Here is a 27071-nt window from a genome sequence, read left to right as displayed (position 1 = left end):
TTGCTCTGTGGTATTTTGGCACATTCCCGCTTGCTTGAGGTGATCGACACTTTGGCATTTTGTAAGGCCAACTTTGCTTTCCACAATACTCCAGACACAATAGTCAAACAGATTGGTATTCGGAGATTTTGGTGGCCATTGGGCGCTGGAAATGAAGCGAGGAACCTGATTTTGTAACCATTCTTGGGTGGTGCGATGTTGCTGAGTCCTGTTGGAATGTCCAAGGTCTGCGGCCAAAATGTTTGGGTACCCAAGGCTTTAATACACCCTCCAGAATATTTCCGCGATAATATTCGGAAATTATTCTGATGCCACGGTCGATGAATACGAGCGTAGAGCACTCATCGGCTGCTATGGCGGCCCACACCATCACACAGGCCGGCGCTTGAGTTCTGGTGGCCAACCGAAGGTGCACATTTTCAGCTGACCTATTTGGCAAGTTAACACGATAATTTTGTTTGTTTACAAACTGTTGGACAACGAATGTTTTCTCATCGGAGAAACCTAATTTGGCTGTTCACCACTTTTGGCCAAGCGAAGCAACTCTTTAGCTCTTTTGAGTCTATTTTCTTTCTATTGCGGTGTAAGTTTTTGCACTTTTTGGAATTTCAATGACTTAACCCTGAGCTCATTTTTCAATATTTGCCGAATGGAATATTGTGATATGTTCAGCTCGCGAGCCATTTTTCGGTGGTTCTCAGCGGTTTGATGAAACAGTCAGACCAGCCATAAGGTATTATGTCAAAAAGACTCTCATCGAAGAAGCTCGCAGAAATCGGTTGCAAGATATCTATCTAAGGCTTTCTGCCCGGCTATCTCTAGAAGAAGCATCAGTTCCTTTCCTTGTCTTCGATATAATAAAGAGACAATCGATTATCGTAGTAAAAGCTTTTACATTCTTGCAGTTCTGGAACAGATCACATGTTTGTAACCACATTTTATTTCATTTTTTTATTCCTTTAATAATATTTATAAAAAAAATACATGTGACACAAATAGCTCAGCATAATTTTGCTCGCTACTATAGTTTGCTTTTCATGTTGTTATCAGCTGCTGCCTTTGTGTGTACAGTCGTTGTTGTTGACAACATTTCCATTGGAGCGATCAGCAACAACAAGCATCTCCAACAAGTGTAACTTGAAATGTTATTTTTGTATTTGTCTCCCCGATCGGCCGATTGTCAATCAGCCGTGGGTTTATTGGTTTTACTGTATGTGCGTACATATGTGTTCACTGTCTGTCTGTCTGGCAGTGTTCCTAACAGAACTGCTACCAGCGATTTGTATGGTTAATTGACTCCCTTAGAATTTAATAAAATTTAGTAGAAATTTGAGCATTGCTCAAACCGGTACTCTCGTGCGCTGAACATATTTTTTTTGGAAACGTTTTCCCCCATTTGAAAGCGAACAAACGCAAGCAGGCAAAAACGTGTGTATCTTTTGCGTCGAGACATTTGTGTTGTGTTCAATTTTTCGAAAAGATAAGCACGTGGGTTGGTTGTTTTAGAAGCAAGCCGGTTGGGTTTTTCGTTGTTTCCAAAAGGAGTTGTGCCAAACGAATATATATTTCGTAGTTGAAAACTAAAAGAAAAAATCTAAAATTCTTTAAAAAAATCGAATAGAAAAACAGAAAATGCCTGCTCTTGGTAAACAAGTTTTGGTTATTGGCAGTGGCGGCCGGGAACATGCCATATGCTGGAAATTGTCGCAAAGTCCATTGGTTTCTAAGATCTATGCCTTGCCCGGTAGTTTTGGCATTGATAGTCTGGACATTTGTCAGAATTTGGAGGGCGTTGATGCCAAAGATTTTAAGGTAAGTTTTGTTGTTTTCAAATATGTTAGTATAGAGTCTAGACGTCCCTACAAGACTTTTATTTATTATTTGTTTTTGTGTGGCCATGCGACCATGCCAAACCGTCTGGGTGACTCTCTCTCCCTCTTCATTCAAAAAAGAACCGGTTTTCTCTATGCCCGTTATTGTTGTAAGAAATATGTCTCGCAGAACGTTATGAGAGTGTTACGCATATCCCACCTACCGGTCTCATTGAGTAACAATATTTTTTGCTAATATGTGGGCTCCGACTGACTGACTTATTTTCTTGTTGTTATTGTTATTCGATTCGTCTCGATATTATGCCCAATTTTGAAGGTCGTCTTAATGGATTCAATAATCATTTCTTTTCTGAAACTTTTATGGAGTGTTTAAATAATTTGTATCTTTATTTATATGATCGTAAATAATCTTAATAAAAATACTAAAGGTTACAATTCCAAAGTCAGTGTAAAAATAGCTGGCCTTAAATGTGTATTTATTGATTGACTTCCAAATATTAGCATTGACATCTGTTTAGGTACATTTCCATAAAAAGGGAATAAATACCTAACAGTTTGTTTACATTTTACCGGATTTAAATAAATGCGCGCATAGAGGAGATTGACCCGGCAAAAACTCTAATGTAAACATAACACACATAAGTCTTTAAATAACCCAATAATCATCGTTGCATTTTTCCCGAGGTGTATGAACAATGTGTCGCGGTAAGGCCAGCCACTATCTTTATTTGCCATCAAAACATAATTCTTTTTAATTAAACGCCAGAGAAGAATGTGACCTGAGTTCGGTTCCTATGTGACCTTTTTAAATTTGCCTTGTATGTATTTTGCGAAGAAACATATCATGGTAGAATCAAAGAGATAGTATCAATCATGGTAGAAGAATATTGTTAGATGTATCAACGCTTGGGAACATTGATGTCAAATTTTTTTTAAATGTTTTAACAAAATTAAGTAGATTTTTAATTTTTTTATACGACGCAAATCTGAGGTTGTTATAATATGCACTTTTCAACAATTTTTACAAATTTTAATAATTTTTCATTCAACATTTTCAACTTCAAAATCAGTTGGACAGTTCATTGTCCCAGCAGCTGTGTCGATGCGACTACCTGTATTCATAAAATAAATATTTTTTTATGTAATTGTCAAAATTAAAATTTTAAGTCCCTCCTAAGATATGAGCTTGCAAGCAATTTACATTTATTGCCAACGAACTATTTATTCCTTGTACCGGGAGGATTTTCTCTCTTTCGAGCAAATTTTGCGAACAGTAAAATCTAGCACGAAAATAGCTGTTTCGCAAAATGTATTCGTTGCACTTTTAACCTGTTGAGAATACCAAATAAAAATTACAATTTTTATAATGCAATGGTATTATACAACGTTGAATTCATGGTAAAATTATCAAGGTAGTCTCATGTAATCATACGATTGCAATTTTTTTTTTGATGTCCCTTCATTGTCAAATTTATATTTTATGGTTCTTTCTTAAATATATAAGTACAGCTGTAAAGATATTTACAGTATTTTGCTGCAGGTAGGAAAAGTATGAAAATGGACAATATCGCGACTTGTTTTTGTTTTATAATGCTGGAAAAATTCATTACTGGAAATTGTCAGCATAAAGGTGCAGATGCATAGAAGAATTATTTCTTAATGCTTTTTTGTAAAAGTGGAATTGATGTTAACATCGCGTTCAGATACAACGTTTTAAATATTAAATACATAATTAATTTAACCATACAAAAATAGATCTCACGACCAGATTTATTTTAAATCCATTGCGGAATCTACACACTAACCATGCTACAATAAGGAGGAAAAACAGCTTCGTAAAACTACAGAAATACAGCCCTGAGGCTATGACTGCTTCCTGTCAGACTCATTCAAAATGATACACAACAAGTTGTTTTCATTTATTCAATATTTTTTTCTCATTTTTAAAATCAGTTAAACGGCGCGAAAACGTATGAAATGTCTGGATTTTCTTTGAAAAATATGATCTAAATGGTTCGATCTTTCAAATACATGACAAAACTCGCATTCCGCAATGTATGCGTCTTCCAATCATGATTTTAAAAATATTTTGTTTTTATTTTTCAAAACAATAAATACATTCACATTAGTTGTGTTCCAGAACCTGCAAATTAGTACTAATTAGCTCTAATTCTGCTACAACGCGTTCCCGTACTCCAAAAACTAGCAAAACTTGCAGCTCTCTCGAGAAAAAAATGGCGCTGAGTGGTGCACATTTCTGCTTGTTTTACCTACATGAATTTGGCCGAGCAGAAATGTGCATATTGTAAATTTGACATTTAATTGGCAGGGCTAACAAGGTTGAAAAATGTATTGATACGTTTCAATAAAGAAAATGATCAAGTTGAAAATTAAAGGAAAAACTAAAAAAAAAAAAAAACTAAAAACAAAAAGAGAAAATATGGAGCAACTGATGTATATTCACTTTTGGATGATTCCAGCAGTGAAGAGGACTGGCTGAATGAGGAATCAGATTATTAATTATTATTATAAATTATTAATTTTAACTTATCGTCTTCAATACTCATTTTTTAAATGTTGGCGCTCTTTTCAGTAAGGTTTCACCAGTCCGATTTAGGCTGTTTACTTTTGGAATTTTGAATTTTGACGTTTTATCGCATTTCTGCTAATTTTCCGTTCCCTTATTTTTTGAGCAAACCTAAATGAGAATGACATTTCGAACTGTTCTCTCTTCTGCTAGTTTTACTACTAAAAAAGTACTGGAACACAACTATAATTGGCAGAAGTTGGGCACACTTAGAAAAAAATTGTAATCAGCTGGAAGCTCTACCTTACCTTTTTATTGTACCATGGTTCCAACATCCAACTTGACATTCAAAACACTAAACACATATGGTCTGCTCCAGAACTGCAAGAATGTAAAAGTTTTTACTACGATAACCGATTTTCCCTTTATGATATCGAAGAAAATTGCAAATCTAGTAGATTCTTGCAGGTTCTGGAACAGATCAATAAACTGGCAGGCAATAAAAGTGAGTTTTAAAGAAATAACGGAAATCCCTGAATGCAAAAATGTATGCGCAATCAGACCCTTCGGAGAATCCTTCAGTGACCTCACTGACATTTCTCCAAATAGAAATTGGTTTGGGCTCACTATGGCAAAATGGTCAAAGATACACTTTTGTGGTGTACATATCTGGAAATAGCATCGAAAATTCTATTATACCGCTTTTTTTCAATTCAAATTTATTGAGTCTTTTTTTAACACGAAAATTTACAATTTTGAAGTGAAGAAAGAAATGCTTAAAACTATAATGTTTTGTTTTAATGACTAAAGCGTATTTTCAGCGTCTGGCTTTACTAAAATTTGTAATTAAACTAAGTTTGTATATCGTGCTTGCTTCCGGCACTACAATGTTTGAGAGCATGTCTCATATTATTTACCTTAAAACTAACTTAACCTAAACCTAACCTACACTTAATCAACAGAGATGATCAATCGAAAGATTGTTCATCCAAGTTGTTAACTAGCCCCTGTGAATTCCACGAGAGGTGCTAACGTAAAATTCTGGACACTGAATATCTTCCAGAGACATGTACAAGTTAATACCCAACGGTGAGACGTAATTAGTATTTTCAAACGTGAAATTAGATTCCTTATTAACACATTCCTGAATAAGCAAGTTTGAATGCATAAAAGCCCTGTTGGTGTAGTTTTTAATTAAACGAATAGCATATACTGATATTGGGGTATATATACCGATTTGAGAAACGCTTATTATGGTACTGAAAAATTTTTCCAACGCAGAGACGAAGTATTGTTCTTTCGAATATCTCAAACTCTTTCATTACCGTTGGAGAGATTGGGAACCATATAGGTAGTGCGTACACCAGTACAGGCCTAATGCTAGTTTTGTAAAGCATTATCTTTGTTTTCGCCGGTAATACCATATGCCTTACCTAAGTATTCATATAGCCACTCTAATGTGAAATTGGCTTGGAACCACTGTGGGAAAATGGTTAAGGATGCACGTTGGAAAGAGCATCGATATTGCTATTAGTTCACCTATTTTTCGCATAGTGGGCCCAAACCAATTTCTCCTGAGAGTAGCCATATGAAATATAAGTCTGGCCAATGTGCAATTTCCAGATGGGTTTGGTTAGTAGCATTTTTGATGCTCTTTTCAAAAATGGAGACCACAAGTCCGCATCCTTAACTACTTTCTAACAGTGGACCCAATCCAATTTCTCCTGTGTAGGTGATAAAAAAAATCAAACTCCATAATTTTTACATTTTTTTTTTAATTTTGTTGAATGAAAGCAAAAAAATGTCGGAAATAGCATAAAATTCTGGAATAATTTTAGATTGGTCAACTTTGGTAGGAATTATGGCCTTCAAACGGCCAATTAAACCGTAACACGTTACACGAATGTTGTTCTGCGGTATTTTGGCCCATTCCCGGCGAAACGCTTGCTTGAGGTGATTTTGGTGGCCATTGTGCGCTGGAAATGAAGCGAGGAACCTCATTTTGTAACCATTCTTGGGAGGCGCGTGCTAAGTGCGATGGTGCTGAGTTCTGTTGGAATGTCCAAGGTCTGCGGCAAAAATGTTTGCGTGCCCAAGGCAGAATATTTTCGCGATAATATTCAGTATTTATTTTGATGCCACGGTCGATTAATATGAGCGGAGAGCGACCATCGGCTATTATGGCAGCCCATAATATCACCATGGCCGGCACTTGAGTTCTGGTGATCAATCGAAGGTGCACATTTTCAGCTGACTTCTTTGGCAAGTAAACACGATCATTTTGTTTGTTTACAAACTGCTGGAAAACGAATGTTAGCTCATCGGAGAAAACCAAATTCGGCAGTTTACCACTTTCGGCCAAGCAAAGTAGCTCTTTAGCTCTTTTGAGATCATTTTCTTTCTGTTGCACTTTTCGGAATTTCAATGACTGTACCCCGAGCTAATTTTCAATATTTTCCGAATGGAATATTGCGATATGTTGAGTTTACGAGCCATTTTTCGGCCACTGCGACGCTGGTTTCGATCAAGTCGCTTCTTTACTTTTCGAACCATTTCTGCTGATGTTTCTGTCTTCTTCCGTCTACTTCCTTGACGTCGGGCTACGCTACCAATATCACGGTAACGAGGGATGGTACGAGACACAAAACATGTATTCACATTTAAATGCTGGAGTGCTCTAACGATAGACACTTGTGGTTTTCCAGCCAAATATAAAGAAATCACACTATCACGCTTGAATTCCATCACGAATAACATTTTTTCTGGAAAATTCTCACCAAATTTTGTACGCTTGTAAACAATATAACGAGCTGTCACTGGAATAATTTTAACAGCTGTCGGACGAGTGGCTTAGAAATGACAGCAGTCTTAAGTTGGCTGCAGTTTTTTCATCTCACCCTGTATATGGGAGCTATATCTAAATTTTAACCGATTCTCACCAATTTCAATAGGGTTCGTCCTTGGGCCAAACAAATATTGTTTAACTCAGAAAGTGATTCTATGAAGATTCTCAAACGTAACTAGCTTCCTTCTCCATGTTACAAACAAATGTCATAATACCCTTACCACTATGTGCTGTAGGGTATAAAAACAGGGTTTGATTTTATTTTTTTAATTGACCTCAAGCCTAAATAAATGTAAAGAAAATTTTGAAAACTTTTTTGATTTAACATTGTGGATCTTTTCAAGAATCTTCCCTGATTATTATATCTTGGTTGCACATTTGTCGGTAAACCTACTGATATTTCCAAATTTGGTCACTTAGGGCTTGAGATAAAATATTTTATTAATATTACTTTTTTTTTTTCAAAATACTGTTTATTTTTTATTAAGAAACAGACATAAAAAATTTACATTATTTTGCACATTAAAAAAAATTAAAATAATTACATTAATCGCTCGTTTTGCTTTGCATTATGAGTATTTACAGGGCTTCGCCAAATATTTACAAGACTCACTGGACTACGCACAACCAGTTTAGAAATTATATCTATTATTCGATTGATATTGTTGTTGATGACGAGGTGGCAGAACTTTTTCGAAATTATTGAATGAAGCCTGTTTCAGTTCACCCGTATAGTAGTCCTTCTCAACATAAGGATGGGTACGAATATATTCCAGGGAACGTAAAATGTAGTCCGGAATCTTGGGAATATGATCACCAACGGGATGATAACCAGTTTCATCGGCTACATAGGTGGTCTTGATTTCAATACCCTCGGGTGAAATATAGGAACTGGAACCCTGTTTGGTACCATCGGCCGAACCTTGTTCGGCTTGTTTAATGCCATTTGTGGTTTCGAATTCGTAGAAATAACTGCCATCGGCTTTGATGTCACTATCACTGTGCACAATTTCGGCATCCTTGTCGGAATTGGAGGAGTAGCTAGAGGTCTTGTAATTGTTGGTCTGGTAGTTGTTGTTGTTGCCAAAACCATTGTTGTTACCAAAACCATTATTGTTGTAGGGAGAACGTTGACGACGTTGATAATTTTTGTTAGCAGCTTCAACCATATCCTCAAAATATTTTGGTCTTGCCGAATAGGCTGAGACCAGAGCCAAGCTGGACAATAAAATCAGGCACTTTATGTTGACACATGCACATGAAAAAGACAATAATTTGTTATTATATTTCAATGATTTTAATTTTCTTATTTTTTTAAGTCTCTCTTTGGCACTTCACTAATTTAACTTTTTTCCATTTTGCAATTTTTTTTAAACACTTACAAAAGCTTTCATTTTAATTTTCTCAAACGCAACGATTCCACAAATTTAATTTTAATTATTAAAGTCTTGTTGTTTCTGGTTCCGCATCCACAGTGATACTGGATTGCATATTCTAAAGTGTTAAGGTTTTATATCACACAACACCTAGTTGGCGGCAGATCATATCGATTCACTCATTCCTCCGTGGCATTCCATCCATTTGGTGGTTTATTCGTCAACATCTTCTTTTTTTTTGCCGGCCATAAATAACAGCCAATTTTTATTGTTGTTGTACTGTGATTTGGGTAGGAGGGAGTCTTTTCTTGGCAAAATTTCTTCTCGCTTAACAATTTATTTGTTTTGTAGCAGCCTTACCAAAAACTCAACCACTTTTCTGCGTCAAAAGTTGTTACTGCTTTCTGCCATTTTTTGATCTGTTCTATTCTAAATGGTCGAATGACTGACCGGGCATTTCTAAATTTGCATATAAAACTCATCGGATGTGAGGAATTATTATATCCATAACGGTAAGAGAACAGCAAAACATACATGCCACAACTAACCAATAAAGGTGTTGTTGTTTCGTAGCCGGTTTCAATTTCCCCGCAAAAAACAACAGCTAAACCACAAATTCTCAAAATGCCTAAGAATCTCACCCGCACTTTTTCTCCAACTGGAGTGATGTGAATGATCACACAATTCAATGTCACGTCGAGCACTAGGCTAGTTAAGATAAATGGAGGTAGATGTTATGCTGATGCTGATTAGATGCTTATTGTGCTTTACCTCTCTATTAGTCACAGGGGAATTAAGGAACGTCTGGAATGTTGTATGGGGGTACACTGAGGATAAATTAAAAAAATATATCATTTTCTATACGAAAATTTGTTCGATAACAATATTTCTATACGAAAATTTATTCGATAAAAAATTTATTCGTTGTTCGATAATAAATTTTCTATGCAAAAAGTTGTCCGATAACCACTTTTCTATACGAAAAGTTGTCCGATAACAACTTTTCTATATGAAGAGTTGTTCGATAACAACTTTTCTATACGGAAAGTTGTCCGATAACAACTTTCCTATATGAAAAGTTGTCTGATAACAACTTTTCTATACGAAAAGTTGTCCGATAACAACTTTTTTATACGAAAACTTGTTCGATAACAACTTTTCTATACGAAAATTTGTTCGATAACAACTTCTCTATACGAAAAGTTGTCCGATAACAACTTTTCTATACGAAAAGTTGTCCGATAACAACTTTTCTATACGAAAAGTTGTCCGATAACAACTTTTCTATACGAAAAGTTGTCCGATAACAACTTTTCTATACGAAACGTTGTCCGATAACAACTTTTCTATACGAAAAGTTGTCCGATAACTACTTTTCTATACGAAAAGTTGTCCGATAACAACTTTTCTATACGAAAAGTTGTTCGATAACAACTTTTCTACACGGAAAGTTGTCCGATAACAACTTTTCTATACGAAAAGTTGTCCGATAACAACTTTTCTACACGAAAAGTTGTCCGATATCAACTTTTCTATACGAAAGGTTGTTCGATAACAACTTTTCTATACGAAAAGTTGTCCGATAACAACTTTTCTATACGAAAAGTTGTTCGATAACAACTTTTCTATACGAAAAGTTGTCCGATAACAACTTTTCTATACGAAAAGTTCTTCGATAACAACTTTGCTATACGAAAGGTTGTTGGATAACAACTTTTCTATACGAAAGGTTGTTCGATAACAACTTTTCTATACGAAAAGTTGTTCGATAACAACTTTTCTATACGAAAAGTTGTTCGATAACAACTTTTCTATACGAAAAGTTCCTTGACAACAACTTTTCTACACGAAACCTTGTTCGATAACAGCTTTTCTACACGATACGTTGTTACATAACAACTTTTCTATACGAAAAGCTGTTCGATAATAACTTTTCTATACGAAAAGCTGTTCGATAACAAATTTTCTATGCAAAACGCTGTTCGATAACAACTTTTCTATGCAAAACGCTGTTCGATAACAACTTTTCTATGCAAAAAGCTGTTCGATAACAACTTTTCTAACGAGAAGTTGTCCGATAACAGCTTTTCTATACGAAAAGTTGTCCGATAACAGCTTTTCTATACGAAAAGTTGTCCGATAACAGCTTTTCTATACGAAAAGTTGTCCGATAACAGCTTTTCTATACGAAAAGTTGTCCGATAACAACTTTTCTATACCAAAAGCTGTTCAATAACAAGTTTGCTATACGAAAAGCTGTTCGATAACAACTTTTCTATGCGAAAAGTTTTCCGATAATAATGTTTTTTATACGAAAGGCTGTTCTATAACAACTATACTATAGAAAAAATTGTTCAACACGATAGAAATTTTTCTACTCGAAAAGTTGTTCGATAACAATATTGGATTAAAAAACTGTTTGATAACCTCTTACCGATAAAAAAAAAATTATTATGACAAACACTTTTGTGTGTGACAATTTTTACGATAACAACTTTTCTATACGAAAAGTGGCTCGATAACAACTTTTCAATACGAAAAGTTGTCCGATAATAACTTGTCTATGTTTCTATGTTATCGAACGACTTTGTGGTGGTTTGATAACAAATTGTCTATACGAAAATTAGTTCGAGAACAACCTTTCTATACGAATTTAAAATCTACATACTATTTCTTCAAGTGTATTCATTTCATTTATTAACTTTGTTGTTCTTGATATGCTCTTTTGTTGTATTCTTTTGGGTTATGATATCAAACAAATGTTGTTAACATTTAACATTTCATTAGGCGCTCCTTTTGTGTACGTAAATGTTTTTTTTTTTTAAATAAATTTGGTAATTAGTTTAATGTTCGTGTTTCAGAATAAGCTGGAATTTGAAATTCATTTAAACGGTTCATGTTCACATCACAAACATGAGATACAAAAACATACTTGTTTAAAAGATACATTCAGAGTGATTGATAGGTAATGTGGCAGGGGATGGATATCTGTCAATCATTAGTAATGTCTAAAGCCTGAATTCCTTTTCGTATAAAAAACAATTAAATCAACTGCGCCTTTAAGTCTCTAAAATAAAAGTTTAGGCTTTGTTCAATGTGAGAGATCAGTATATAGGTTTCAGGGGAACAGATTGGATAGCTCTTTCGTATGCTTCCGTAAGAGGTTTTTAGAAGTGTTTGTAGGACAAATATTTTTTCGGATTTCTTAAAGACTGATGTCAATTGTTTCCTGCTCCAATATTCCTCAGCCCGATTCGTGTGTTTCATGTTCTAAATGTGGCTCCCAGAATAATGTGACATCCTCTCTTATTTGAAAAATAATTAGAGTTTTGGCGCCCAATCTACTATTTTTGAACATAAGATGCAAACGTTTCGTTTTCACGCAGTAAATGGATGGGAATGAAAATTCTTCTAAATCTTCATCTTAAGCTAACAACTTGCATTTTGTGAACGTGTTTCATCCAATATATGGCATTTATGTTTGATGATCCTCTTCTTTGGATATATTTCGGTTGCCTATTTTTTGGAAGGTATCATAATCAACTTAAGATGGATTCAGCGGCTGTTCTGTTTGTAACTTCGATTTCCCGCAGTAAATGGGTGGAAATTATAAGTCTCCTGAATCTTCGTCCAAAACTAAATCGCCCGGTGCAAGGTCAACAAAGTTGCTGAATATTTCCTGGTTTCGTTATCTAACAAAGTATCCCTTTCTACTGGATTGACCATATCTTCTGTGTTTTTATTTGGTGCTTGTGATCTCAAAATCGTTTGTATGTTGTTAACGACTTGTAGATGCAATACAATTTGCAGCTTCTTCATTGGTGAATCTATCTGTCCTATCCGAATTAATGATTATGTTGATATATGTCTATGGATAATTTGCAGTTTTGATTACTTTTACCTTAATTCACTGGCTGTTAAGGTTTGGAATAAAGGGGGACCTAGCAGACGAATCATAGACAGAACTTTATTTTACTTATGTTCCCGGTCAAATGGAATCTAAATCCTTATAAAATCCTACAGCTATCGCCGTATTGAATAAAATTTCCAGTTTTCGTTCAAAATATTACGAGTATTTACATTTTTAGAAGATTTTTAGGATTTTTTAGTTGCGTTCCACATCCTAAGGAATTCATATTCCTTATATGTCTAAAGAAGCTTATCATTTCTTGGACATCTGCTATTAAATCTTTTTAGCTAAAGCGAGCTATTTTTAAATATGTTTCTTTATAGGTTTCATTTTTTCCGCAGCATGATAATACCTCTGAATCTTCGTGCAGAGTTAAATCGAAAGTTCCTCAACAAAAGTTGTAGCAATATTGTCTATGGTCTCGTTATCTAACAAATTTTCCGTTTCCACTAGATTGCGATACATGTCTGCTTCGAATTCCTTTACAGTCGATGACATAAGGCAGTAAAAAACTCTTTTTGTACATGCACCTTTGTGCTTTTTTATATTGTGGCAACCGAATATCGCAGCATTTTTTATCTTCTTTGCTAATCAATGATATGTGCATAGGTGTATAAAGTTTGTTCTCTGTCTCCTCTCCTTATCAATGATTCTTACATTATCGAAGTCTGCATAATATCCCCACTGTTTCATATGCTGATATAAAGCTATGTTTGCTTTCCCTTTTTTAACATCTGTTTCATTTTATTTATTCTCACACACAACATCCTCTTCGTTGTCCCCACGTACCCTCTATTGAATGTCTCTTTTTCACTCTCCTCTGTCTACTTCGACAGCATCACTTTCTTTATATTTCTCTATTTTCTTTTGTCGAGAGAACACTTGTTGTAATGTGTGTTTTGATAATTTCATCTCAAAAATGAGTTCCTGCACTACTACGAAAAGCCAATGTTCAGAACAGGGAGGATAAATTGCAATGGCCAACTATATTCTAAAGAAACCTTAAGGGGGAGAAGGGCTTATATTGCTGCAGATTACAGGACTTATAAGGCATGTTTGAGACTGTTTCGTTATGTCATACTGATGTACCCAGCTTCTGAGAAATTCGCTCTTTGGAAGTAACCAGAAATATTTTGGATGGGTTTGTATGCAGACCAGTCGGTTCAGCAAGAGATCTTTAAATTTGTTACAATATGCTTTGTTAAAACTTCTAACTATCGTCGGAACCATGTAGTGAATATGTTTATTTACAACTTTGATTTTTTCCACTTTATCTTCGGCATATGACTTTTTTTACATTATATTCTAAATATCACTGGAGTCTTTCTAATCGATTACTTCGAGCGCTACGAAAGTTTATTTTTTGACTACATGGTTCTTGCCCAAAATAAAGAATTTTTAATAGAAGGCCCAGAATAGATAACATTTTTTACACACATAGAGAATATAAACTTGGATTTTCGATCCGGTGGAAATTGAGTCTTTGCTGGATAAAGAACGCATAGAAAATATTGCAACAACATTTATTGACCTTGCAACAGGCAAAAGCAGAGGACTGCTGGATTTAGCTCTGAACGAAGAGTTATCATTACCACCAATTTACTGTCAAAAAATCAGAGTTATACAGAAACAAAAATAGAAGACCAGAAGACCACGAAGATTCAGAAGAATTGTAATTCCCATCCATTTATTACGGGAAAATATAAAAAATAAAAAAGCATTCAAAAAAAGCTCCCTCCCAAAAAAAGAATATTTAACAGAATATGTCCAAGAATAAATAAACCTCTTTACACATATAAGGAATATGAATTTCTGGGAAACGCATTACCTAGTTCCTCCTAAATATCTTCTTAAAATTCGAATATTGCTTGTTATATTTTGAACGAAAAATTTGTAACTTCATTCAAACGACAGCGGCTATAAAATTTAATAAGGATAAGAATTGAGAATCCAGTGTTGACCTTGCACCGGGCGATGAGAGAAGATCACTAGAGTTGGCTCTGGACGAAGATTCAGAAGAATTATCATGTCCACCCATTTACTGCGGTAAAATGATATTATAAAGAAACATGTTGAAAAATAACAGAAGATGTCCAACAATAAATAAACCTCTCTACACATATAAGAAATATGAACTTCTTTAAATAAAAACGAAATTCCTAGTTGCTTTATAGACGTATGTAAATTCGTATGCTGCTTGTATTATTTTAAACGAAGATTTTGTTTGTAACTTTATTCAACACGACGACAGCTATAGGATTTTATCATGGTACAATAAGGAGGTAGAACAGCTTCGTATAACTATAGAAATACAGCCCTAAGACTATGCCCGCTTCCTGTCAGAATTATATAAAATAATAGGCAACAAGTTTTCATTTATTTGATATTATTTGTTTATTTTTAAAATGAGTTAAATAGCGCGAAAGATGAATGAAATCCCTGAATGTTCTCTCAAAAACATGATCCTGAGTGTTCAAATATTTAAATTTCATGGCAAATCTGTTTAATATTATTAATGCGCGTCCCGAAATTTAAGTTTCTTGCAATAATTGATTTTGAAAATATTTTGTTTTTATTTTTCAAAACAACAAATACATACACAAAATTGGCAGAAGTCGGGCACCCTTAGAAAAAAATTGTAATCAGCTGGGAGCTCTACCTTACCTTTTTATTGTACCATGGGATTTTATAAGGACTTAGATTCGCTTTGTTCGGGAAGATATGGTCAATCCAGTGAAAATGGATACTTTGCTGTTTGACCTTGCACTGGACGATGGCAGAGGACCAATTGATTTATCTCTGGACGAAGATTCAGAAGAATTATCGTATGCTGCTTGTAATATTGTGAACACATATTTTGTTTGTAATTCAACACGGCGACAGCTATAGTATTTTATACGGATTTAGATCCCTTTGTCCGGGAACATGAGAATAACAAATGATCCGTCAGTTAGAACTTCCCACTTTTTTCGTAACATTAACAACCCCTGAATCAAGGTCAAGTTGATTGTGATATTTGCTATCAAAGTAAGCTACGAAAATATATCCAAAGAAGCGGAAAATGTCAGTACTAAGGGAACATTTTAATTCATAAGAATAGACCATGCTTGGAATAAGTTGACAAAAAGTAAGACATCTTTTAAAATTATTCAAAAGAAAAGGTACTATCTTTAGTTGTTTGATGTTAAATAATATTATTGGCGTTAAGAATTTCAACATAGGGAAGCATCACACATAGATTTCATGTATTCAGATTCAGAAGAATTATCATTTGTCCCCATTATCATTTGTCCATTCAAAAGCGAAGGAGCTATCTTCGATTATTATGCTGTTGAAAAATATTACATTATTTTTCCCAATTTGAATACTGGTGAATTTTCTATATTTAATACCAGACACGAATCACTTAATATGCATGAATACCGAGAGAAGACCAGCTGAGAGCCACTTTACTCTCTATTGTTTCCTCTCTCCCTATTCAATTTGCTTTATTTCTGTGATAGACTTCCGTGAACAATATTTCATTTAGTCTGGGTTTTATCTTTGCCCATTACGTAGTCTTCGTTACAAAATGATAGTCGTAAACCTATTTTGTTTCTCTTCTACGAAAAATAAAAACAAACATTAATAAAAATTATTTGACAGATTGATGATGATGATGTGATGAATATTTTCGAGTTGAAAATAATTTTGCGTTGATTGATCTCTTTTGGAATTTGGGAGTGGAAGGAACGAACGTAACATATATACCTATTTGATTTACAAACCTTTTTTGCAATTCACAAATATCTTGGGGTTCAATCTGATTTATGTCCACATAATAACTATAACATTTTTGCGGAAACAAAAATACATAGTTTAGAGAGAGAGGGATAAAATATGAAAAAACCAACGCAAGACCAATGAACTTTTTATTTGTGGCAACGCCAAAAGATTTATAGTTCAAGCATAACAAATTACACGTTTTAAAAAAGATTTGCTTCCATTCAAAAAAACGAAAATAGTCCAGACCCTGAACTTGAAATAAAAGTCATATTTGCATAATTTGGATATAATTCTTTTTATTTTGTGTTTCGTTTGCATTAGTTTCAATTTGTTTTTAATTTAAAATAACTTTCTACAACTTTCAATTCTAGTTTTGAAATAATCGGCTTATCTTAAGTTTATTTTTAATGTTCAACATTCCAAAATTTAATTTCTTAAAGTATTTCTGGGATGATTTCATTCATTGTTTTTTGTTTGTCATCGCCGCCGCAATGCTCTACTAGTAGTCTCATAAAATTAAACTGTTGATGACAAAGTGTCATAAAATGTCTACTTTTTGCGATTGTTTTAATTTTGGAATTCCCAATGCAATTTAGCGTGGTAAGACAAATTCATGTTGGATGTACCAGTCAATCATTAAAATAAAATATCTCTCAATTTACCGTTCGCAACCCGTCCATTTTTGTATAGATTTAAATAAAATTATTTAGCACCAATTGTTTCTGTGTGTTTCTCATCAAAAAAAATATGATGTTTATTAGAACAAATTAGCGATATAAGAAAATATATTAAAACAATTTTTGCGCGTGGGAATATTTTTATATTCTTTTGTTTCAGACCAAGGGTTCAGACCAATGTATTGCGAAGGTAAATTTTTATTACTAAATTAAGGAGAATAATGAATTTACATTAGTTTTATTCATTAATAGTATATCTGACCAAAAATGCTCATAAAATAAGAAAACAAGGGGCCCTGTTCCAGAACCTGCAAGAATCTACTATTTTTGGAATCATTGTTTTCCAGGGTCTAGCTAGAATTCCTATTAAGCTTATAGACCTAAGTTTTTATTAAGCTTATAGACCTACGTTTTGTAAATAAAACCAGTAAAGAAAGTCCTAAAGTCTGGCGGGGCCTATTTTATGATACCCTACACCACTTAGCTAATTTACTTGAGCTCCACATAACAATTAAAAGTTTTTATGGGAGAATTCATGATTATAATTATAATTTAAAATTCAAAGGACAAAATATGCCGAAGCATTTGTATCTTTTAAATTCGGACTTGTATTGCCCATTTGGTGCAAAATTAATTTGAAATCAGATAAAGGTATATATGAGAGCTATATCCAAATCTGAACCGATCTCGATGAAATTTGACAAAGATATTTCTGAGCTGTATTTGATATATTTCCCTGAATATCGTTGTTACGGAGTGCATATTACAGCTGTGGGTAACAAATACAACAAATCGGATGAACAATATATATGGGAGCTATAGCTATATCTGAACCGATTTCGATCAAATTTGGCATACTTATTTTCAGGCTTAATTTGGTTGTATGTGCAAAATTCCATACTATTCGGGCTGATATTACACGTTTGGTGCACAATAAAAGGCAAATCGGACGAAGATATACATATATGGGAGCTATATGTAAATTTTTACCGATTATCTCCAACTTCTTGGGCCAAACAAATGTTGTTTGGAAAATTTCATCTCAATCGGATAATAAATGTGACCTGCATTTTGTTCACATGAATACATGGACAGACGGACGGACAGACAGACGGACTTACATGCATAAATCAAATCAGAAAGTGATTCTATGCAGATCATCAAAAGGAACTATGGGTCTATCTCGTTTCCTTTTGCCTTTTACAAACAAATGCACAAATACATAATACCCTGACCACCTTGTGGTGTAGGGTATAAAAATGTTTTTGGGTGATTTTTGTTGACTTCATCCGGGGTTGCGAATATACAAGGTGAGATAAAAAACTGCAACAAAGTCAAACACCATAATTTTTACATTTTTTTTTTTAATTTTATTGAATGAAAGCAGAAAATGTCGGAAATAGCATTAAATTTTAGAATAAGTTTAGATTTTTTCGAATTGGTTACCTTTGGCACAAATTATGGGCTCCAAACTATCAATGAAACCGTCACCCGCTGCCTGAATGTTGCTCTGCTGTATTTTGGCCCATTCCCGGCGAAGCGCTTGCTTGAGGTGATCGACACATTGGTATGTTTTAGTGCCAACCTTGCTTTCCAAAATACTCTAGACGCAATAGTCCAACGGATTGGTATCCGGAGATTTTGGTGGCCATTGTGCGCTGGAAATGAAGCGAGGAACCTCATTTTGTAAAAATTCTTGGGTGGCGCGTGCCGAGTGCAATAGTGCTGAGTCCTGTTGGAATGTCCAAGGTCTGCGGCTAAAATGTTTGCGTGCCCAAGGCTTTAATACCCCCTCCAGAATATTTTCGCGATAATATTCGGCATTTATTCTGATGGGTCGATTGATACGAGCGGAGAGCGACTATCGGCTGTTATGGCGTCCCTCACCATCACCATGACCGGTGTTTGAGTTCTGGCGGCCAACCGAAGGTGCACATTTTCAGCTGACCTCTTTGGGAAGTAAACACGATCATTTTGTTTGTTTACAAACTGCTGGACAACGAATGTTTTCTCATCGGAGAAACCCAAATCGGAGAAACCCAAGCGAAGCAACTCTGGGAATTTCAATGGCTTTACCCCGAGCACATATGTTCAGCTCACGAGTGATCGTGTCGCTTCTTTACTTTTAGAACCATTTCTGCCGATGTTCCTTTTTTCTTCCGTCTACTTCCTTGAAGTCGGGCTACGCTACCAGTATCACTGTAACGAGCGATGGTATGAAAAAGATTTATTCACATTTAAATGCTGGAGTATTCGTGGCTATTGTTAGAACACTCCAGCATTTAAATGTGTGGCTTTCCAGCCTAATATAAACAAATCAGACTGTCACGCTTGAATTCCATCACGAATAACTTTTTCTGAAAAATTCCCAAAATGCTTTTGTACGCTTGTAAACAATATATTGAGCTGTCGTTTAGAAATGACAGCAGTCTGAAGTTGGTTGCGGTTTTTTCATCTTACCCTGTATATACCTATCGGATGATGGGGATAATAGTAACTTATTTTCATACCTTGCGAAAATAAGAAATGGGATGGTTTTCTTATGAAATTTGGTATTGGTCTTAGTTTATGGTACCCTATATTTTCAGGGCTTGTACCCTGCACCCGGAAAATTTCTGTTTGCTGTAGTGATGTTGAAATATATCCTATATATTTTAATTTAGTTTCTTAGATCTAGGGCATCCCATTTTCTTACTTCCTTTGAAATCTCAGCAATGGCAGAGATATTGAGCTACGTCTAGCCAAATTAATTAATATTAATATTGTATTTTATTTCCTCAATTCCAGGCCATCGCAAAATGGTGTAAGGAAAATAAAATCGATATGGTTGTCGTTGGTCCCGAAGATCCCTTGGCCAATGGTTTGGGTGATGTTTTACAAAGTGCTGGCATAGCCTGCTTTGGCCCCGGTAAAAAGGGAGCACAAATTGAAGCTGATAAGAAATGGGCCAAAGATTTCATGATACGCAACAATATACCCACAGCACGCTATGAATCTTTTACCGATTGTGCCAAGGCCAAAGAGTTCATCAAGACGTAAGTCCTACAAAATACAAATATACCAAAAGATGTGGGTGTAAGATTGCATTTTATTTTCCAGTGCCCCCTACAAAGCTTTGGTTGTTAAGGCCGCCGGTTTGGCTGCTGGCAAGGGTGTGGTGGTGGCTGCCAATGCCGAGGAAGCCTGCCAAGCTGTCGATGAAATATTGGGTAGCAAAAAATACGGTTCAGCTGGCGAAACATTGGTTATCGAGGAATTGCTGAGCGGTGAGGAGGTATCCGTCTTGGCTTTTGTCGACAATCATGGTGTACAGGCAATGCTACCCGCTCAAGATCACAAGCGTCTGAAGGAAAAGGATGAGGGACCCAATACCGGTGGCATGGGTGCCTATTGTCCCTGCCCTCTGATCACACCAGATGCTTTGGAATTGGTGCGGACAAAAGTTTTACAACAGGCGGTCGATGGTCTACGCTCAGAGGGTATTGATTATAAAGGTGTTCTTTATGCTGGCATGATGTTGACACCAGATGGTCCCAGAGTTTTGGAATTCAATTGCCGTTTCGGAGATCCTGAGACACAAGTTATTCTACCCCTATTGGATTGTGATTTGTATGAAGTGATGATAGCATGTTGCCAAAACAAATTGAAGGATGTCAATTTGAAATGGCGCACGGGTGTAAGTGCTGTTGGTGTGGTCATGGCCAGTGCCGGCTATCCGGAGACTTCGACCAAAGGATGTGTAATTGAAGGTAAGAGAATGTGATCTCACGTATTTCAATACTACTGTGGCTAGATGTTATGAAACTACAGAATTTTTTTTCAAATTTAGGCCAAGGGAAACTAAATAAAATCATGTGTGTCAGTTTGCTAGTGAGAGCAACATATAAATCTCTCTCCTCTCAACAACATCTCCAACCCAAACCCCACAATTTTGGATTTTATTATAGACTGTTTTCATTATGGAACACTTCCAAGTTTTACAGCTAGTGAGGACCCTTCCAAGCACTTGCATTTCTTATGGACCTTCTAACAAGACTCCATTTTTATACCCTACACCACACAGTGGTGCATTTGTTTGTTACATGGAGAAGAAAACGAGATAGACTCATAGTTACTCTTGAGGTCTTGAGTCTATTTATGCATGTCAGTCCGTCTGTCCGTCCATGTATTCTTCTGAAGTTGCAAGTCTCATTTATTATCTGATTGCGTTGAAATTTTCCAAACAATATTTGTTAGGCCCAAGGACGAACCCTATTGAAATTGGTGATAATCGGATTTCGGGTTCAACCGATTTCGGGTTAATTGTGCACCAAATGGCCAATATCTGTCCAAAAGTCCTAAATTTTGGTATATCTGACCGAATTGAGAAGAGAAGCAAGTACATCGAATTCAGAGAAAATCGGTTCAGATATAGCTATAGCTCCCATATATATGTTTTATCCGATTTGGGGTTTTAAATCCCTCACATGCGTAATTTGCACTCCACAAGAATGTGTTTTGGTACCGAACATCAGATACTGCTCGAAAATACCTCTGCTAAATTTTATGGAGATCGGTTTAGAATAGGATATAGCTTCCATATATATCTTTATCCGATATCCGGTTTATTGTGCACCAAATGGCTAATATCAGCCCAAATGGACTGAATTTCGGCAATTACGACTGAATTCATCCTAGAAACCAGTACTTCAAATTTGGTGTAAATCGGTTCAGATATAACTAAAGCTCCCATGTTTATGTTTTATCCGATTTGGGGTTTAAAGTCCCTCACAAGCGTAATATGCATTGCACAACAATGATATTTTGTACCAGATATCAGATACAGCTCCGAAATAAGTGTATCAAATTTTGTAAAGATCGGTTCAGATTCGGATATAGTTCCCATATATATCCTCAACCGATTTCGGGTTAATTGTGCATAAAATGGCCAATATCTGTCAAAAAGTCCTGCATGTTTGGTACATCCGACAGAATCCAGTTTATCAAAACTGGCTGGAACGAGAGAATTTAATAATCATGATTTTTCGTAGTATTCCAAAACAATATCGGTGACCCAATTTATGGCACTTTACCTTGTATAGCCTGATGGAAGAAATCATCCTCCTATCTGAGATAAGGAGTTCTCCTCTGGTACCCTTTAATTGCTCATAAAGAAAGCCTCCAAATTTGTTAGGGTAATGTCTATTACCACCTTTACTCTGTTTTGAATGAAAATTGCAACACCCCTCCAATCCATAATGTTTCCCCTATATAATCCGTAATACTTTCCCTTTTTTATTCCTCTTTACAGGCATTCCAGCCAATACGGCCGATCAAATTATATTCCACAGCGGTGTGGGTGTAAATGCTGATGGGAAATTCGTCACCAACGGTGGACGTGTTTTGATTGCTGTAACACTTCGTAAGGACCTTAAACTAGCCGCTCAAGATTCTACTAATATTTGCCAGAATATAACATTTTCCGGCGCCGGTGCCCAGTTCCGTACTGATATTGCCGAAAAAGCCTTTAAATTGTAATTATTGCACAATGAATTAAAAAAAAGAAATAAAATTTTGTACTCACTTTTATAATAAATTCTCAATTCTTTTTCATTTCATGCAAAATTAAGACAAAAATCTTCCCAACCTTCTCTGTCCTACAAGGATAGCGGTGTGGACATAGATGCGGGTGATGATTTGGTTCAACGTATCAAACCATTGTCACGCGGCACTCAGAGGCCAGGTGTTATTGGGGGCTTGGGTGGTTTTGGTGGTCTGTTTCGTTTGAAGGAGGTAATATGGGGGAGCTTTCATATTCTTTTTGGTCCTTTTTGTTAATTTTTAATTCTGACATTTCTAGTTGGACTACAAAAACCCCGTAATATGTGAAGCCACCAATGGTGTGGGTTCAAAGATACAGCTGTCCCTTGCCTTGGGTACCTATGAGAATTTGGGTTATGATCTCTTTGCCATGTGTGCCAATGATATTTTGGAATCAGGTGCTGAACCAGTAGCATTTTTGGATTACATTGCTTGTGGTAAACTGCAGGTGCCAGTGGCTGCCCAAATTGTCAAGGGTATATCTGAGGGTTGTCGTGCTGCCAAGTGTGCCTTAGTGGGTGAGTTGGCCTCTCATTATTTAGGTTGCAAATAGATTTTTTATCTGTGTTTTCTTTTTCTGGAAAAAGGCGGTGAAACTGCTGAAATGCCTTCGGTTTATGAGGTGGGAAAATATGATATTGCCGGCTACTGTGTTGGTATTGTGGAAAAGGGCAAGGAATTACCAAAATATGAACTCTATGAAGAAGGGGATTTGTTAATCTCATTGCCTTCCTCTGGTCTCCATTGTGGTGGCTATAATGCTGTTCTATCAAGTTTACAAAATCAAGGTGTTGATCTGACGGAAAAGTCGGAATTCGGTGATAAACAAAAGACACTAGGTAAGCAAAGCTAGGGGGCTACAAAACTGAACATGATTTTCAAACTAATACGTTTCTCCTCTTCCCAACAAAAAGGTGAAAATCTGGCTGAACCCTCCCTTCTCTATGTCCAAGAAGTCTTACAAATGTTGCGCAGTGAGACTGTGAAAGCTGTAGCCCACATAACATCAGGTTTAATTCCAAACGTTGCCAGAATTTTACCCTCCAAATATGAAATTGCTTTGGATTTCGGCGATCTGACTGTACCCGAGGTATATGTTTGGTTGGCAGCCAAACTCAAGTTGTCAGAGGATACGCTTTTGCAAACGCTTAACTGCGGTATCGGTCTGGTGATGATTGTCCACAAAGGTTCAACAGCTTGGAAATCCATTAAGGGTGCCAAAGTCTTGGGTGTTGTAAAGCGTCGACTCAACTCTTGTCCAAAAACTCCACAAATTGAAGTCAAGAATTTCGTTCAGGCTTTGGAAAAACACAAAAAAAATTGGATTGACATGGGTGATGGTGAGCTGTCCGAGCCAAACTATCACGAGTTGCAGGGCCAGTTGATTGTCAATGCCGAAAAGCGTCCAGAATCTTTTGTAGCACAAAATGGCAGACGTTTGACCGAAGTTCCCAAGACATTTAAAGATCCCATTTTGATTATGGGTACCGATGGTGTGGGTACAAAGATTAAAATTGCCCAACAGACGGGACGCAATGGTACTGTGGGTATTGATTTGGTGGCCATGTGTGTCAATGATATTCTATGCAATGGTGCAGAGCCTTTTACATTTGCCAGCTATTATGCATGTGGTCAGTTGGATGAAGAGTTGGCCGAGGAAATTGTTGATGGTGTGATTGAGGGGGCCCGTCAATCAGGGGCAAGTTTAGTGGGTAAGTAAGAATTGTCCTTGAAAAAAAAAATAGAAAATTATAGCTTCTCTTCTGTACAGAATCTCATATCTCGGAAGTACCCGTATTGTACAAACCCAAAGTTTACGATTTGGCTGGATTCTCCTTGGGCATTGCGGAATATGAACGCATTTTACCTTTAACCGATAAAATCCAACCAGGCGATGTTCTGATTGGCTTACCCTCCTCTGGTGTCCACAGCAATGGTTTTAGTTTGGTACATGCTGTCATGAAATTGGCTGGAGTAACCTTTGACGACAAAGCCCCCTTTAGCAATCTCACATTTGGCGAAGAATTCCTGAGACCCACAAAAATCTATGTGAATGCCTTGAAACCTCTCATACAAAAGGGATTGGTCAAGGCGATGGCTCACATTACAGGTGGTGGACTGACAGAAAATATTCCTCGGGTCTTAAGAAAGGACTTGGCTGTACAATTAAATGCTGAAAAATTCACCATACCACCAGTTTTTGCCTGGCTTGCCCAAGAGGGTAATGTCAAACCAGAAGAAATGCAACGCACCTATAACTGTGGTTTGGGCATGGTTTTGGTTGTGGATCCAAAACACGAACGTCAAGTTATGGAACTAATAGAGTTTTCTGAAAGAGCTGCCAAAGTGGGAGTTGTTAAGCGCCGAGAAACAGTTGTCTCACCACAGGTGCAGGTGGATAATTTTGAAAAATGTTTAGAGCACACAAAACGTGTTATATCAGCTCCACGTAAACGTGTGGCAGTCTTAATATCTGGTTCGGGAACTAATCTACAAGCCTTGATCGATGCCAGCAGAGATACATCACAAGGTCTAAATTCAGACATTGTTTTGGTAATATCGAATAAGTCCGGTGTTAAGGGTATTGAGCGGGCGCAAAAAGCCGGTATACCAAGCATAATTATTAGCCACAGAGATTTCAAGACCCGCGAAGCATTCGATGAAGAAATGTCCAAGCATTTGTTGCAAATGAAAATAGACATTGTTTGTTTGGCTGGATTTATGCGGGTCTTGAGTGAACCATTTGTTAAGCTGTGGAGAGGTAAATTGTTGAACATACATCCCTCGCTTTTACCCAAACATCCAGGACTACATGTACAGAAGAAGGCTCTGGAGGCCGGCGACAAGGAATCCGGTTGTACAGTACATTTTGTTGATGAGGTAAGGCTAATGTTTGTTTTTTTTTTCTCTTTATTTCATTTTACTAATGTTTCTAATCTGAAATTTTGGCGTTTCCAGGGTGTTGATACCGGTGCCATAGTCGTGCAATCCTCTGTGCCCATCTTACCAGGAGATACCGAGGAAACTCTAACAGAGCGTATCCATTATGCCGAATACTTTGCCTTCCCGAAGGCCTTGCGTTTGGTGGCCAATGGCTTGGCCCGTTTAAACAAAGATGGCAAAGTGATATTTGCCTAAAGAAAGACAATACAAAAAAGATGTGTTAATATAAATTAAGATGTTATTTTTACAACAATTATAATAATAATAAAGAACAATTGTTTATATTTTCGAATTAAGAAAGAAAAGTAAAATATCACAAACTACATTCAAATGTAGGTACAACTATCACATTTGTAATTCCTTCAGGTGTATTTGGACTCGTTTCAAAACCATGAACCAATAAATGAGAAAAAATCCGATTTGCCATGGTTACTGGTATTACTGGCTGATTCTGGGCGGGCTTGAGGTCTTTTTTGATTACATGGCACAGAGGGGTCCTTGAGTATTGCTTCACCAATTCTCTGTAAATTTACACGAAAGAATTGATGATCAAATATCGGTACAATTAAATTGTATTTATCAATATTCTTGTTAATTTGTTTCACATCGTAGGCAAAGTTTTTCAAAAACTCCTGCCATTGATTTTCCTCCATTTCATTTAGCGGATATTCTCCATAATAGATTCGTTCCTTTTTGATTTTGCTTTTCATGTCATCCAAAGCCTCACGTATATCCCGCTGTAACATAATCCATTCGGGAGTGAAACCATTATCGATGAGAATTTTATTCAGTTTATGTGTTGTAAAATCCAAATAGGGATTTTGGGTTTGAGCCTGGGTCAACGGTTTACCGGCACAACTTAAATTATTGAAATCACCACGTGACATAGCCTCTTGAATGTAATCCTCAACCAAACGATCGAAGCCATATTTAGTCTTGATGGCATGTTTCTTGAAGAATGTACCCTTTTTCATGACCGTCTTTTCATCGGCCTGCGACTTGTCGATGCGATGTTTGAGTACACGTTCCTGTGCCTTCATGGCCTTAATTTGTTGATATTGTTTCTGGCGTTGAAAAGGATTACCAACACCGAGACCATCAAAGGTTAAGTATTGGCGATGTTGGGGAGCAGTGTGGCGAATATCAGGCACCTCTTCCTCCTCATCTTCATATATGCCACGACGATTTTTGGCAAACTTTTCCTGCAGCACCTTAAAGGCTTCATCGACTTCTTGGAAACGTTCAGCGGAAGCTTCGGGTAGACCCGAATCGGGATGGACTTTTTTTACCAATTCTATGTAGGCTCTGCGGACTGTATTCTGGTCTGCTGTCTCTTCGACGCCCAGGATGAAGCAACATTTCTTTGGATTCAGAAAATACGTTTTTAAATATGAATTGTAATAAGTAAAGAGCAGTGCTTACCCTGTAGAGCTCTGCTCTTTTGATATGCATATGCCTCAGTTGTTGGCCCATTCTAGGGAATAGTGCTAGCTTTGCAAACATTGGAAACGTTTTTGTAATTGCTTTTATAATATTAATTAAATTTTTGAAAAATTGTATTATTATTTAATTCAAGAACAACAAAAACAAAACACGACTGCCGAAGGGTTCTAAAA

At 36.2% G+C, this 27071-nt stretch overlaps 3 protein-coding genes across 3 annotated transcripts; 1 reads left to right on the top strand and 2 right to left on the bottom strand.

Annotated features, from left to right (window-relative positions):
* Nucleotides 1–1313: 1313 nt before the first annotated feature.
* Nucleotides 1314–25874, top strand: LOC101889546 (trifunctional purine biosynthetic protein adenosine-3). The gene is made up of 10 exons (XM_005187817.4): nucleotides 1314–1812; nucleotides 19720–19967; nucleotides 20032–20681; nucleotides 22223–22445; nucleotides 22542–22704; nucleotides 22772–23030; nucleotides 23100–23351; nucleotides 23427–24224; nucleotides 24284–25392; nucleotides 25471–25874. The coding sequence occupies exons 1-10, from the start codon at nucleotides 1633–1635 to the stop codon at nucleotides 25648–25650; spliced, it is 4062 nt and encodes a 1353-aa protein (XP_005187874.1). The 5' UTR covers nucleotides 1314–1632; the 3' UTR covers nucleotides 25651–25874.
* LOC101889372 (pupal cuticle protein) lies at nucleotides 7656–8742 on the bottom strand. The gene is made up of 2 exons (XM_005187816.4): nucleotides 8587–8742; nucleotides 7656–8442 (listed from the first exon to the last, which is right to left on the bottom strand). The coding sequence occupies exons 1-2, from the start codon at nucleotides 8596–8598 to the stop codon at nucleotides 7837–7839; spliced, it is 618 nt and encodes a 205-aa protein (XP_005187873.1). The 5' UTR covers nucleotides 8599–8742; the 3' UTR covers nucleotides 7656–7836.
* On the bottom strand, nucleotides 25672–27071 carry LOC101889196 (dnaJ homolog subfamily C member 28). Its single transcript, XM_005187815.4, has 2 exons — nucleotides 26878–27071; nucleotides 25672–26816 (listed from the first exon to the last, which is right to left on the bottom strand). The coding sequence occupies exons 1-2, from the start codon at nucleotides 26956–26958 to the stop codon at nucleotides 25839–25841; spliced, it is 1059 nt and encodes a 352-aa protein (XP_005187872.1). The 5' UTR covers nucleotides 26959–27071; the 3' UTR covers nucleotides 25672–25838.

Source organism: Musca domestica, unplaced genomic scaffold (assembly GCF_030504385.1).
Source record: "Musca domestica strain aabys unplaced genomic scaffold, Musca_domestica.polishedcontigs.V.1.1 7, whole genome shotgun sequence".
NCBI classification, from domain to species: Eukaryota; Metazoa; Arthropoda; class Insecta; order Diptera; family Muscidae; genus Musca; species Musca domestica.
The sequence above is the reverse complement of the archived record's forward strand: the minus strand, read 5'-3'. Positions and strand labels throughout refer to the sequence as shown.